Source organism: Triplophysa rosa, linkage group LG10, assembly GCF_024868665.1.
Source record: "Triplophysa rosa linkage group LG10, Trosa_1v2, whole genome shotgun sequence".
Taxonomy (NCBI): domain Eukaryota; kingdom Metazoa; phylum Chordata; class Actinopteri; order Cypriniformes; family Nemacheilidae; genus Triplophysa; species Triplophysa rosa.
In genome coordinates, this window is record NC_079899.1 from 8,355,486 (window position 1) to 8,371,498 (window position 16,013).

The 16,013-nt window shown below is 38.4% G+C and overlaps 1 protein-coding gene across 2 annotated transcripts in view; it reads right to left on the reverse strand.

Annotated features, from left to right (window-relative positions):
- Positions 1-1,529: 1,529 nt before the first annotated feature.
- Positions 1,530-16,013, reverse strand: part of tmem63c (transmembrane protein 63C) — a 94,861-nt gene continuing 80,377 nt past the window's right edge. For both annotated transcript variants that reach the window (XM_057343535.1, XM_057343533.1), the window contains 8 exons: positions 10,748-10,834; positions 10,501-10,566; positions 10,230-10,392; positions 9,014-9,119; positions 8,269-8,436; positions 7,142-7,257; positions 4,803-4,877; positions 1,530-4,591 (listed from right to left, as the gene is read on the reverse strand). In XM_057343535.1, coding sequence (XP_057199518.1) covers positions 4,364-4,591; positions 4,803-4,877; positions 7,142-7,257; positions 8,269-8,436; positions 9,014-9,119; positions 10,230-10,392; positions 10,501-10,566; positions 10,748-10,834 — 1,009 coding nt within the window. In that variant the 3' untranslated portion in view covers positions 1,530-4,363. The remainder of the gene's footprint in view (positions 4,592-4,802; positions 4,878-7,141; positions 7,258-8,268; positions 8,437-9,013; positions 9,120-10,229; positions 10,393-10,500; positions 10,567-10,747; positions 10,835-16,013) is intronic.

The window sequence follows — 16,013 nt, forward strand, 5'->3', positions numbered from 1 at the left end:
TGCAACTGCTTATGTATACAGTATGTATTTATTTGTATACAATATTCTTGTGTATACACTTCTTAATATGCATATATGTTGTTATTTAATATTTCTCTATAATACAGAAGCTGTGTTGTTCAGCTTTACAGAGCCCAGAGACAACTAGATATAGATCTACAACAAAACATGGCTTATTACCTTAAGTAAGAAAATGCACTGCATTAAAAGTTTTTATTCTTGAATAGCTGGCTTATTAGAAAATAAATAAGCAATAATATGAACAAGTAACTAATTAATAAATTAATTTTGAATTTTATCAAAACATACATTTAAAAATGTATCCGTCATGTTTACGTATATGTCTGACATCCACCACACTCCACCCATCCGTTCTGTGATTGGGCGTTCGCAAGGATTCCTGGGTAGGGGACTTCAGTGGAGTCTGCTTCAATGCGGGCTTCGCCGAAGACCGCATCGAGGGCACAAAGGAGGCGCTCGCGAGCAGACTTCTGAGCGCTAAAAAGACAAATGGGACACCCTACGGACTCGTAGACTTAGCGAGAACGCGCAATTTAAGTCCACGGGACCGCAAGTGCGCCATTTGGGACAGGGCCATACATGACAGCCTCCTGCAGATGGACACTTACAATGAGTCAAAGTACAAATCAATGAAATAATACAATTCTTTACCTTTTAACCAGGTTCCTTTATATTTTCACATTTCACATACTTACTGGATGGGTTAAATGCAGAGGTCACATTTCGGGTATGGGTCACCATATCTGATAAATAGGTCACTTTCACTTCACTTTCAATTAAATAAAACATGAGAAACAGACATTTAAAGAGGAAGAAATCAAGAATGTTATAGACTATGTCGAAGCTCAGTGAAGCAGACCTTCAGAGCGCATATTTTTTGGATTATTTCAGTGCTACTGTTGTGCTGCTTTCTTTTAAAACACTAAAACTCAAGTAGTAATAACAACTTGTGTGCCAGAAAATATAATTGGTAGTTGTCAAGTGATGACCAGTCTTCAGATGACCACTGCTTGTCCTCTGGCACTGCAGGAGATTTAATTCAGGGGTGATGTTTTAGTTTCTGAGACTGAATTTGAAAAACAGAAGTGGAAAATGTTTTATCAGACTCTCCATCACAGAACAGAAAGATTTTTTCCAAAACCATGATGTTGGTTTGTAGTCGATGGTTGCCAGGGCATCGCTTCAAGGTTATTTAAGTGGTCTGAGTGGTTTATAGGGCGTTGTTATGTGGTTGCTACGGTGTTCATGGTTGTTCCTTAGTGGTCCAAAAGAGACCACCCCCAGTTCTTTGTGAAATTCCAACACAATTTCATGGCAATTTACGATGTGGCTAATTGGTAGTAAGTTGTTCGATCTCATTTGTACGTTTTTCTATGATTTGCTTTCGTGCCAGTGATGTTAGGTTTTGGGTACGAATTCCTGTGAGATTGTGTTGAACAAACCCCAATAAGTATTAGTAATAACAAGCCATAGTCACATACAGTACATGGAATAAGACACGTTTGGACAACTTAAAGTTTTAATTCCCTTTCATACTCTTAACAAAGTCCTGTTCTGCTGTAGTGTACCGAGGTACAGCCGTTCAACAGAAGAATGAAAACTTTTGTGCACATCAACAGTCTGCATTTACGAATAGAACAAACCAAATTAAATAAGGTATCTCACAAGACCACTGCTTATGAGAGACAATGTCATGAGTGTAGGTTATTTGCATATGTTAGTGTGTATTTGCTAGATTGATATCCATTATTATGTTAAGTGTAATATGAACAGATAATTTTTCAATTTTATTGTGAAGTTTGGGCCAGACAGACACTTTATGGAAGTAGGTAAATGCAGATGCAAATGCTTAGCCAACACACTGCAAATGTATCATCTTTGATACTGTAGTGATAATTACCACATGTAAACATGTCAATTTACATTGAAAGATTGTTCTTCTATGTCCACTATACCACTCCTTGAGATACAGTAAACTTGGCATCAAGCTTGCGTAGGCAGAAGCATTTGTACTCAAGTACTTGCTAGAGTATGTTTCTGGCTCCGTGTCTTGTCGTGAGGAGGGAATGCTTCATATACAGAATACCACACATATCTCTCACCTCATTGATTCATTGTGGAATTCACTTTTAGTTTTGTCTTCCGCTTTAAGTTCATGCAGCATATTGCAGGTCATGCTGGATTGTCAGACAGAACTTTGTTTCTTCTTTTCTTAAGATCTGCTTCTTCAAGGCACAGCAAGAGAGCACGATCAAACCACAACTCATTTACATTCATATTGACAAGAAAACCCTCCACCCACCCCTTCACCTCCAGTTCTACAACCACTAGCAGCAGAGAGTACAAAATTTACTAAGAAAATTAGAGTGTTACAGAAGCCAGGGCTACACTTGACAAATCTAAAGAGAGCTGCAGGCAGGTTCGAGCGTGTGACTGAAGGAGGCTTGTAAACAACATGCAGTAGGAGAGTGAGGGATGGAATGTTACAGCAGGATTAACTGCCTTCATGTGCCACATTCAGTTTGTTACCCAAAGCACTTTTGAATAATGGTGATCATAATTAAAGGAATGTTCTGGATTCAATATAAGTTGATAAATGAGTTCATTTACAAAAACAGATAACTCCGTTTTTTTACATTTTCAATTTTATTGTGCATTCCAAGTAATATCAATCAAACTGCAGTTGCGTTGTTTTGATTAAGTAATACTAACAAAAAAAAAACAGCTAACTAACACAGTAAAACACAATAAATTATACATTAATTTTTTAAATCTGTTTTTGCAAATAAACTCTTAAAATCTATATAAATATATTATAATTTCAGCTTATCCCTTAGTTTGTTATGATTTGTAGTAATGCACTTGCAGTTGTTCTAGATATACAGCAACAAAACTTGAACGTAATGTGTTGGCAAAATGTTATGTTCAGGACGTTCTGACCCTTACAGACGATTTCAGTGGCAACAACATAAACAAACGGTAGACCTTCGCAAAGAAACAATAACTGTTGAGTAGTTTTAATTTAATTTCATACAATTAATATACAATAAAGTATTAATATAAATTAAATATGTGATAGTTTAAAATGATAACCAAACACAGACCAGAAGTTAACTTCGGGCTATATGTGTCTAACCGTCTAAATGTGCCAAGTTGTATTCAAACTTTCATGTATGTAAATTTATGTAAAAGTACTATTTACGTGGAGAAAATTAAATTGAGAAATTCACCTCAATAGTCCCCTCATCAATTTTACAGATGGAAATGTCCAATTTAATGTCAAAATTAATATTAAATCATACACTGCTCATTTAAAACCATTTGGAACTTCATTTTTTGTTTGTTTTTCAAATAAGGGCTCAGTTGAAATTACTCAGATATCCTCAGATTTAAATTTTTAACCCGAAACATTCCTTTAATACATTGGATAAGCACTTTGTTTTTCCTGCATCTTATTTCTGTCAAATTAAACTTCATAGCAAAACTCGTCGCTTTAGAGTGTGTTTTTACATTTCCAAGAATATTCAATGTGGAATTTTAAAGGAAAAGATAAATATTCTCAACCTAATGATGCAATGATTGCCACATTAACTTTGAAACTGTATTGCCAAATGACAGCAGCATATACAGCCAAATGAAGAATAACCAGGAGAGTGACTGATGTACAGTACGGAAGTGGCAAAACTGGTTGAGGATGTTAATAACCATAACAATTATCTATTAATAGTAAAGAAATAAAAACAGCGCCCTCCGAGCATAATGTTGCACAATTACATAGCACTGCTAAAATACAAATATTGAGTAAGTAGACAATAATAAGCACAAACTTGAACAGCGAAAAGGAGCAATAAGCAAATCAAATTTGGATATCTGGACCAGTGCTTCTCTTTGGAGCTCATAAAAAAGTACATCTTTCAAAATATGGTATTCTTATATTCTTATAAGCTTCAGTCGACCATACTGCCAAACACCCATTAAACTGATTACCGAGAAAAGGAAAGTACGAGAGAAAATTGAACAAGTAGAAAGCGTAGTCCAAACAAAGAAAGTGGACTGGTCTCTTTTTTAAACAGACCTTTGCTTTTATCCACTTCAGACAGAGGCTGCGGTACTGTTTGATTTCTTTGAAAGTCCCACATTAAATCTAAAAGCTCATCAAAGTCCTACTAAAACCACCATGTCGGTAAATTCGCCGTCCGCCTTTGAAGCAGTTTGCTTGGCTGACCATAATTAGTCTCGCACGCAGGTTGTCGAGGAACAAAAATTGCAGCATAGTGCCTCTTTATCAGCCACCAGCTAAGATGAGGCATGGGGCTCGAGCTTTGGGTCTTGGCAAGGTTGGTCATTGGAAAGCCACAAGGCTGTCCATGAGAGGGCTGGGGCAGCTGGGATTTGGGTCATCCTTGAGTTCAGTCTCCAAAGTTTCCTCGAGATCTTTCTCCTCCTCCCCCCCTTCGGCATCGCGCACTGAACTCTGACTGTTCACCATGGTGCCGTAGCTCTGGTGGGCAGGGGAGGGCATGGGAGTCAGACCCAGCTCTGGCTCCAACAGGACGGAGGCTATAAAAAGCTGTGGGAAAGATGTAGAGGTGAGTAGGTGGACAGCAAGAGTGTCATTATCTCATAAGCAGCTTGTTTCGTTTATGTAACATGCTACACGTGAAGTGCCTTTAACAGGGTGTGTGGAAGCCGTTGAGGAGATGAGAGGAGAGAGATGAATTAATTTTATAAGAGGGACTTGAAATGAGTGTGCGATGAATGAAATGAGAGCGACACGGTACATTAGCTGTGGTTGTGCTGGAAACGGTGCTTCTCTCCGCACTGCCGAAGCCTCCTTCTGTTGTCTGATCAGACATCTGAAACCAAACAGGAGCGCAAACAGGTTTTACTGCTTGAAAATGGTAACAAACCATCGCTCAATCATGACTGACAGAATATTCTCAAATCCAACAAACAGTCATATCAAATGATCTAAAATGTATTTCTTTATCGCAATAAATATATTCTGGAAGCATAATTTGTAAAAAATATATAATGACAATTTTTTTAGGATCATTAAGATTTTTTGCATTGCGACATACATTTATTAAAATCCCAAAATAATGACTGTTTCATACAGGTTTCCTGAACACTGAATGTTTTTGTAAAATCTTTTTGTTAATGTGTAACACTTGTTTAATTGCCCTTAAAGTATATATTTAAACAAAATCATGACTTTACTATGCACATGATTTATAGGAGAAAATGTCACAATGCAAAATAATCTTAAAGATCTTAAAAACAGACTTACATTTTATTACAGCCTACTTATTACATCTTTTTTGTTATTGTGGTATGGAGTACAGATAATTACAGAGTTCTTAGTGAGATTAGTTCTTTATGAGATTTATGAACAATTTGACCTGCAATTTAGCTGTAACTTGAAACCAACCAGTGGTGGACGAAGTACACAACTTCCTTACTTGAGTGCAAGTACAGATACTACTGGTCAAATATTACTCCACTACAAGTAAAAGTTGTAAAGACAGATTCTTACTTAAGTAAAAGTACAGAAGTACGTGTTTTTAAAAGTACTCAAGTATTAAAAGTAAATTTACTTTATGTCAGCTGTGCATTGCTTTATTGTCGTTTACCTTGTGCCTCTGAAGCAACCTACTGAATACACCGAGTAGCTCACAGTATCAGTTGTATTAAAGGAGTACTGTAGTTCACTTCAAAATTGCCCCCATTGATTTTTATTCCTACTATGGAAAGTCAATGGGGGGAAATTTTGCAGTGAGCAACTCCTTTAAGAGCTTTATATGTTTAGCACATATATGTTTAGTTTAGATGTAATCCTGTATGATAATTTAGCCTAATTATCCTCATTAGCCCCCTAGGCCTATATGTATTCATGAGCAGTGTTTGTTTATTTTGTATATTCCCTTAACCAGTTTTAGCAGCAATTTACCATAAGTAGTAAGGTTCTTGTAAATAGTAAAGTGTAGAAGCCATGTGTTTGTTGGATTTATTACCATTTGTATTACCATAATTTAACTACAAACATAAACTATAGCTAGTATAATGAAACTATGGTGTTTTTAGTTGCTGTGGTTTTACTAAAGATTATTAATTGGAGTATGGTTCCTATATTTAGAAAATGGTAAATTTGTGGATACTGTGGTTTTACTGCAAATACCATCCCTGCAGAAAAAAACAATGATTTTTTAAATTAGAATGAGATTTTTAAATTAAATTCCTCTTTGTAGTGTGTTTGGGTTTATTCCAATCGGATTTACCATCCCACCAATAGAATCCATCACATACAAGTAGACAACAAGTATCCATAGTACAATTCCCATTATAACCATTAAATCCATTACATTTTATGTTGTGTTTTGGGCTGGGTTCTATTGTTTTTATTTCAACAGGAATACTTCAATTATAATTACTTCAGTAAAAACATCATTCATCTTCCAAATCGCTTTAAATGATATAGCAGCAGATCAGAAGTTAACACGCACACGTAGCTCAAGGTGTATGTGATGCTTATTTACCGTTTAGCCGTTATGCCAATCATTTTCATGACAATGTTTCTACAATCTTTGACTGATCGTAACCCACAGATGATTACACCACACTTTAACATGTGCCTTTTCGTCTTTTATTGTTCTATTTGCCTTTTTAGAGCGCTATCAACGGTGTAGCAGCACCTATGTTTACATTAGTTTAGCGGGGAAGATCCCAGAGTTGCCAGATTTGCGTAATTCTTTTGCTAATGGCCATTCAAAGCTTGCCGGAAAACCGCAATCTTAGAAAAACGGAAATACTTGGCAACAGTAAAATGTCCTGGCAGATCGCAAGCAAGATAAATGATGCACACCCGAAAACCCGCTGCATAAAAAACTTTTTCTACTTTGGACCTTTTTATAAATGTAGTGGAGTAAAAAGTATGATATTTGTCTTTCAAATGTAGTGAAGTTAAAGTACAAGTACTCCGAAAAAATAATACTCAAGTAAAGTACAGATACTCAAAAAGTGTACTTAAGTACAGTACTCAGGTAAACTTACTTCGTTACTGTCCACCACTGAAACCAACACACACAAAAAAAATGTCAACATGAAGATTTCCACAGCTGACCTGATAGCTTGTTGATCTGTCAGGTCGTAGTTTTTTCAGACACAGGCCAAAACAGGAGAAGGCAATACAGGATATTAGAGTTATGAAAGTAAAAAGAGTAATGGGCTGCAGTGGACCTGCACAAGAGATAAACAATGAGATTATGTAAATGCTAATAGTATGACATGAATCTCAGTCTGAAAACTTAGCACACTCCGTTAGACAAGACTTTAGGTCGGGAATAGATGCATTGTAATGTCTAACTCACACTTAGAGCATTTGCTTGTTACCAACAAGGTACTCTAGGATTGTTTACCCATGCACCAGCAAAATATTTCTCACCAGCTTGTGTTTATAATTATTTTAGGATTTGATGATTTTTAATGAATTGCATCTTTTAAGAAAGACATTAGAAACATCTGACCAGGTTACTCTTTGGGTAACTCTACTTTTCTTCTGGTAAAAACAGTTATATAAACATTTTGGTTGTTGCATGTATAGTAAAATGTTGAAAAACTAAAACTAAAACATTTATATAGCATATCGTCGCTGTCCTTCAAAAACCTTGAATGTCCAAATTTGCTTTTTTTCAGGAAATGGGAAAAAACGCTACTTTTTAAATGACTAAATACTGTGTTGTCATAATTGAGAAGCACTTTTTAATACTTTTTATTTGTTAGATATTCACAAAACCCAGTGACAAACATAAAGGGTGACTAATAACAACAATTTATGGCAAAAATAACGCAATATGGAGATACAAGGTTTCAGAATGACAATGTCCTATATACTGTGTCTTTGCATTCAGGAATGGAATAAGATATAAGCATACTGATTACTATTTGCTTACTGTATACTTTATAAAGTCAAAAGCAGAATCTGATATTTTAACAGATTTCTACTTTCTTTAATATGAGGTTTACTCATTAATGAAGCCATTATTTAAAGCTTTAAATATGCATACTATGCTTGTATCGTTTTTGCCTTAAGTAACAGTATTGTGAAAAAATATGAAATTAAACTGCAATTACAACTGATTCTTGAAACACAAGAATTCAGACACAAAAAAAAATCTGATTTATTTGCAAATTCCCCGATTCCAAACACCAAAGACATCCCAGTCAAGTTCAGAGTGAGTGGTAACCTACCCAGTCTGAGCACAGAGAAGAAGAGTAGCCAGAACATGCAAAGAACAGGTGCTACCGCCACTTGACTGATGGCGGCGGAGTGGATCCTCTGGCTGAGCCTTGTGGGTATATATGCATAGTAGATATTATACCGATCTACCATATGCTTCAGAACAAGATACAGCAGGCCTGAAAATGAGCACAGTTAAAAAAACTCAATGAGCTTTGTAAACGAGTTATTTTTCCAAGTGCTTTCAGTTGGGTCCAGTTCAGTGGCATAAAGTTTTCCAATCCAAAACTACTGCACAGGTATAATATTTATATTTAACTTTAGCCAACAGCGTTGCCAAATAAACTCAGAACTACTGTAAGTGAAAACCATGATATGGATGACAGCGTATAGTAAATAAACAGTCATGGCGTGTATTGGTGACAGAACAGTCGTGGAGTGGGCGTCTGGATCTCGGCTAGACGGGCCGGAGCGTCTGGAAGACTACAGCGGGTTCGCACCTAGCGGCCATGTCACGCCGCGATACTGAGATGCTGTTGAAGATACGGTTCAGACGCCCACGCACTGACTGAGGACGAGAACGAGAACATGCAAGGAGAGCTGTGGGAAAATGGATGTGAGGAAATGGAAAACAAGACAAATGGTGCAGTGCAGATGACAGAAAAATGGATTTGAGTGCAAATGAGGAAAAGTAGAAATTAGGGTTGAAACAAGAGTTTGTTTTGTAGTACAGAAAAACTAACGTTACAGACTCACCAAAAGGTACAATAATGGGGCAGGTGATGCTGTAGGTCATACTGACTGAAAATATGCACATAGTCCAGGCATACTCAAGACCAAACTGAAACTCATAAGCTTGACTCTGAGGGTGAGAGTGAAGAAACAGGTTACTAAAATGGTTACTGAATGGTTCATTTAGACAAAACTGTTAGGCTGTGTTCACATTTGACTTCTTTTTTGACAAGAAAAAATTGACAATGATGCTTTTTTAGTAAAAAAAACTTGCAGCTTTGTGGTTACAAATAGCAGCTGGCAATGACTTCGGAGGCAGCGTTTGTGCATGAAGGCAGCTCCGAGAAACAGATTCAGACCAGCTTCATAGGCAGCGTAAAGGACGTCTATTTGAATTATAGACAGAGAGCGTCTTTGCAATAACCAATCACATATTTAAAAACTACAATACTAATTTCTCGCTAGAAATGCAATCAAAAGTTATTGAAAGTGAAAATTAAACTCCAACCGGCGTTTCGGCTGCCATTGAATTTTTCCGAGCTTGATCTTGCTCGAACAATCACTTTCCTCACATGTTGTTAAGGAAATGACAGGTCTTGCTACTCACTTGTCATTGGTTAGCTGTGAAAAAGGTGCTTGACGTAGGGCGTTTTTTTTTTTAGAAAAGTTTAACTTTTTTCAACTTCAAAAGACATTCTGAGCTGCAGAAAAAGATTCCGATGCTGGTGTTTAAAAAAGCGCTCAGGACCTTTTTGAAAACACGGTTTACTTATAATATAAAACAGACGCTAGCAGCTTAAAAAAAGAAGTCAAATCTGAACATAGCCTAAGCCAGAATTAGTTAAGAACATACACAAATACTGTATAAGGTTTACATTACATTTGGCAGATGCTTTTATCCAAAGCGACTTACATTGCATTAAACAATCCATTTGCTTCTAAGTATGTGAAATACCTGGGATCGAACCCATGACCTTTGCGTTGCTAATGCCATGCTCTAACCACTGAGCTACAGGAAAGCCATACAGTGCCTATAACTAATTTATTAGACCACCACCCAATGTAAAAATAAACCCAATAAAAATATGTATAGTACTCAGAGTATTTGCTAAAAATGATTTAATTAGAAATAATCGATTTAATTAGAACAAAACAGAATAGACAAATTTGGTCCTTCACTTTTAGACCTTCGTGTATTTATGTAAATGAAATAGGAAGGGTACTGTACAGAATCACTTACTCTTTTAACATGAATGCGTTCAGCTTTAGATTTAGCGAAACAGAGGCGAAGAGAATACACCAGCAGTCCAGGAATACGCAGCAGCTCCATAGCCGTTCCTATCAGACTGGATGTGATCACATAGTTCACAAAGAACGCCCCATTGTCGGGTAGAAACACACACCTGAGGGGTAAAAATAAAGCACTCAACAACTTACCTTTGTGGTAATATCTTTGATTGTAAATAAATCAAATCAAACTAGCTGCGATTTAAAGAGGAGCATACACTTACTGAAACTTCACATCTGTTTGATCGAGGAAGTGGATGTCAAAAAGCCACCTGAAGAAGAAATTCAAGCTGGAGAGAGATATGTGTGTTATACTGTATATATACAGTGGCTCTAAAAAGTATTTGGACATTCTGATTAAAATGTCTCAGATATCAACTTAAAAGGGCATTGTATTAAATGCAATATATCAAACTAAGTGATGCTATAGATTAACACATTTCTTTGCATTCAGATTGTAAAGATATTTACCTGGACAGACCCAGTGATGGCAGAATGATGACCATGAAGACAAGCAGGAAAAAGCATTTGTGCATGGTGACCTGATTCTCACTGGACCTGAAAGAGACACAAGTAGATTTACCTGGTTGTTTTCCCCTCAGAAACTACAATATATTGTAAATCTACAGGTTGTTTAACTGTTTTAATGGATAATATGCCGACAAGTCAATGTAAAGTTTGCAGACTACTACATTTTTATAATGTCTTTATTACAGATGTGACTGGGACTTAAAAAATGACAAAAGTATGCTGTAACTACAGGATTATGGACACCAGAAGCATCTTTCGTAATTGACAGCAACTGAAAAAAGTTGCCCTCTATTCTAACAATGTATTTTTGCAGTTTTTAGCAAAATACTGTATAACCCCTTATTTTGTTTGTAATATAATACTATTTTGTTATTATGCGTTTTTCAATTGACCAAGTAATTGGCGGGTTCTTAAAGTTTTGGGTGAACTTCCAATCAACTTTGTGTAATTTTTTACTCACCCACATGACGTTAATTGTTTTTCACACAAAGCATTCTCGTCGCTTCAAAAAAATTCAACTGAGCCACTATGCGCAGATGGACCAATTTAACGATGTCTTTAGTACTTTTCTGGACCTTGGCAAAAACTGACACCATGATGTCTATGAGGAGGTCTGGAAAGCTCTCGGATGTCACCTAAATATCTTTATTTGTGCTCCTAAGACACCGGAAGTTCTCTAAACATGTTTAAAGTCATGTGGGTGAGTAAAAAAAATCACACAAAGTTGATTTTTGGATGAACTATCCCTTTAAAGGGATAGTTCACCCAAAAATGAAAATCTTTGCATCATTTACAGTATGCACCCTCATGTCCTTTCGAATATTATCGATATTTTGAGAAATGTCTGTGGTTTTGTGGTTTTGTGTCCATACAATAGAAGTCAGTGGGGTACAATATTGTTACCAGCATTCATCAAAATATCTTTTGTGTTGAGCATAAGAAAGGTTTGGAATGACATGAACGTGAGTAAATGACAAAGAAATTTCCCTGTCATGGCTGGCGTGGTGAAGAATCCAAATGCAGACAGGCAGTGAAGGGGTTAATGAAATTTTAATACTTAACAAAACAAATACCCTCGATGGGGAAAAAACAAAACTAAGAATATATACTGTATATATATATTATATATATATTCTTAATTTTGTTTTGTTATATATATATATATATATATATATATATACGTATATAACAAAACAAAACTAAGAATATATATATATACAGTATATATATATATAAAACAAAGACTTCCCACGTGGGGGCAAAACAAAAGACAGGAACAAAATAAACTAACTATAAAGCAACGACACAACGTCTTAACAAACAGCACGACAGGGTAGACCACAAAAACTCACAGAAACTCGAGGAACATAGCACAGTACATACAACGTAATCCACGAACACAAGACAAAGAAACAAGAGGGTATTTAAAGGGAAGACAAACGAGGGATAATGACACAGGGCGGGTGTGGGTAATAAAACACTCAGGGAAAGATAACAAGGAAACGAGAGGGGCGGGGCCAATGACGAGACACTGGAGAGAACGTATATTATTGTCAAAAGGACAATAATATGTTTCTCTCCACACATAACCAAAGGCCTTGTCATGGCTCTGCTACAGGACCAAGAAAAACATGACTAAATGAAGCAGAGCCATGACAGAAGCCCCCCCTTTAATGAGCACCTCCAGGTGCTCACCAAGGGGTAGACGGACGAGACAAGACCGACTGAGACAGTGACAAAAACAGACAAAACATGGAAAACAAAATCAGAGGTAGACACGACAAAATAAAAACAGGACTAGGGTGAGCCAACAAAAACAACAAACATGGGTGGGGGGGTGGGGCCAAACAAGGGCCCATAGGGGGCAGTCCAAAAGGGAGGGCAGAAGGGGGAACAGTCTTAGTCCCCGGCTGCGCTCGAGGGCGCGAAGTCCTGGGGGACTTAGGAGGAGTCCTGGGGGGACAGTCTTTGACCCTGGGGTCTCCCCGGGGCCGGCTTGGCTGCCGGACTGGGGACCGGCTGGAAGTCCGGCTGGAAGGCCGGCTGGACAGGGCTTGACGCCGGCTGGACAGGGCTTGACGCCGGCTGGAAGGCCGGCTGGACAGGGCTTGACTGTACCAGCTGGGACGCCGACTGGGACGCCGGACTGGATGCCGGCTGGGACGCCGGACTGGATGCCGGCTGCACCAGACAGGACGCCGGCTGCACCACCGGACCGGACGCCGGCTGGACCACCGGACCGGATGCCGGCTGGACCACCGGACCGGATTCCGGCTGCACCGGACCGGATTCCGGCTGCACCGGACTGGACACAGGACTGGACACAAGACTGGACACCGGACTGGACGCCGGCTGCACCGGCCGGATTGGAGTCCACGCTGCCCGCCGCTGCCTCTTCTTCTTTCGCCGAGCCACCCGGCTGGTGGTCGGGTGATGGAAGGAGGTAAAAGACACAGCTGGCTCCGGCTGGGACTCCTCGGAGGTGGATCCCCAGGACGCTCGCCTCCCCCGCTTGCCAACGAGGCTGGTGGACGGTGGAGACGAGATTGCAGGGGCTGAGGCAGAAGGTGTGGCGTTCCCCAGGGTGAGAGTACTCACCATGCCACCCTCCGGGATGGAAACCAGACCGGGGCGAGAGGAGGTCAGATAGCAGCTGGGAAAGGAGTCCTTGACTGACTCCTCTCGAAGCTGCAGCCATTCCACTAACTGTGGGAACGGCTGATACACCATCTCCTCTTGCTCCGAAAAAGGTGGAGGGTCGTCCATCCCGGCCATCAGGTAGGCCCGGACCAACACCTCGGGGACGGAACCCTTCCTGGCTTCGACCTCCCGGGCGTAGTCCAGCAAGGGACGCTGGCGCTGGGCAGGAAATGGTCCTCCTCCAGCGTGTGACTGGGAGGCTATTGCCTCCCACCATACCGGGTTGGAGGTGCAAGACCATCGGTCGGTGGGTGAATTGTTCATGGTGCTGCCTACTGGGTTCGGTCTTGGTTCGTGGATTCTGTCACGGCTGGCGTGGTGAAGAACCCAAATGCAGGCAGGCAGTGAAGGGGTTAATGAAACAAGACTATTTTAATACTTAACAAAACAAATACCCTCGATGGGGAAAAAACAAAACTAAGAATATATATATATAAAACAAAGACTTCCCACGTGGGGGCAAAACATAAGACAGGAACAAAATAAACTAACTATAAAGCAATGACACAATGTCTTAACAAACAGCACGACATGGTAGACCACAGAAACTCGAGGAACATAGCACAGTACATACAACGTAATCCACGAACACAAGACAAAGAAACNATTTTGTTTTGTTATATATATATATATATATATATATATACGTATATAACAAAACAAAACTAAGAATATATATATATACAGTATATATATATATAAAACAAAGACTTCCCACGTGGGGGCAAAACAAAAGACAGGAACAAAATAAACTAACTATAAAGCAACGACACAACGTCTTAACAAACAGCACGACAGGGTAGACCACAAAAACTCACAGAAACTCGAGGAACATAGCACAGTACATACAACGTAATCCACGAACACAAGACAAAGAAACAAGAGGGTATTTAAAGGGAAGACAAACGAGGGATAATGACACAGGGCGGGTGTGGGTAATAAAACACTCAGGGAAAGATAACAAGGAAACGAGAGGGGCGGGGCCAATGACGAGACACTGGAGAGAATGTATATTATTGTCAAAAGGACAATAATATGTTTCTCTCCACACATAACCAAAGGCCTTGTCATGGCTCTGCTACAGGACCAAGAAAAACATGACTAAATGAAGCAGAGCCATGACATTCCCTTTATGGGTGGATTAATTTGAAATGACATATTTTATATGAAATTGACCTATATTTTATATTTCACAGATCAGGATGGCTGCTACTGAAGGCAAGATATTATATTTTGATAAAAATTATGACATTTTTTCCCTTTAAATAACATGAATAAATGAATTATTTACTTAAAATAGGAATATGCATTAATAAAGTAAATAAGGGCACATTTAAATTTATTGCACAATGGTTCCACTGTGTATTCAGCTCATATTAAAGTGGAGGAACCACATTTGCTGAATACAGAAGATTACAGAAACTATAATGTGACTGCATGTGAAAGACGCCGCCAGTGTGCATATGATTATTCCCTTGTTATGATCACTATGACAACAAGACCGGAGAGGAAAGTAGAGAGTGCAAAGAATGAGGGACGCCGTGTTAACGTGCATGGGTGGGTGGGAGACTGAGTTGGGGGTTGTTCTGCTGTTATGCAATATGTTTGTGTGCTGATATGAGCACGTTTATGCAATGCATATGCAATACAATTAAGCTGCAGTAGAGACTACCAAAACCACAAACTTAAACCCCTGGTGTTTGGGACAATGATACATCTTTGCTAGGAGTTATTGCAACAAAGTCAAATAAACAGATTCGTTTTTCTGATGACTCTTTCTAATGGGTTTCGAAAACGTTTTTTTTTACAATCGTCACATTTTCATTTAATCATGTATGTTGTGCTGTCTATAATTTAGGCTGATTCAAAGTTAAAGTATTATATTTCAGTAAATAGAATCTCTATTGACATGAATAGAATTGACATGAATTAGCATTTTATAAACATTTGGATGGATTGAAACAACGCTTATCAAATTGATTTTTTTAGCAATACATGTGCTATCAATCAATATGTTTCCACAATATCAGCTCTAATAGATGCATTTTATTGTGTTGATATGTTAAACTGATCGTTAGTTTCAGTTTTTATTTTCTTTATTCATTTCATGTGTACTAAACTGGGGGCAATTGGTCTGTCTTAAAAAACTATCAAAAGTCTGTTGTCATTTACTCACCCTCATGTCATTTCAAACCGTATGACTTCCTTCCTTCCGCAGAACACAAAAGAAGATATTTGGAAGAATTTTGTTAACTGGCACCCATTCACTTGCATTAGTTTTGTGTCCATACATTAGAAGCGAATGGGTGGCAATGCTGTTCGGTTACCAACTTTCTTCAAAATATCGTTTTTGTGTTCTGCGGAAAAAAGAAAGTCATACAGGTTTGAAATGACAAGAGGGTGAGTAAATGATGACAGAATTTTCAGTTTTGGGTGAACTATCACTTAAAGACTATCTTGTTCACCTCACATTACACAACTCGAAATGTTTAAAGTCAGACAGTGG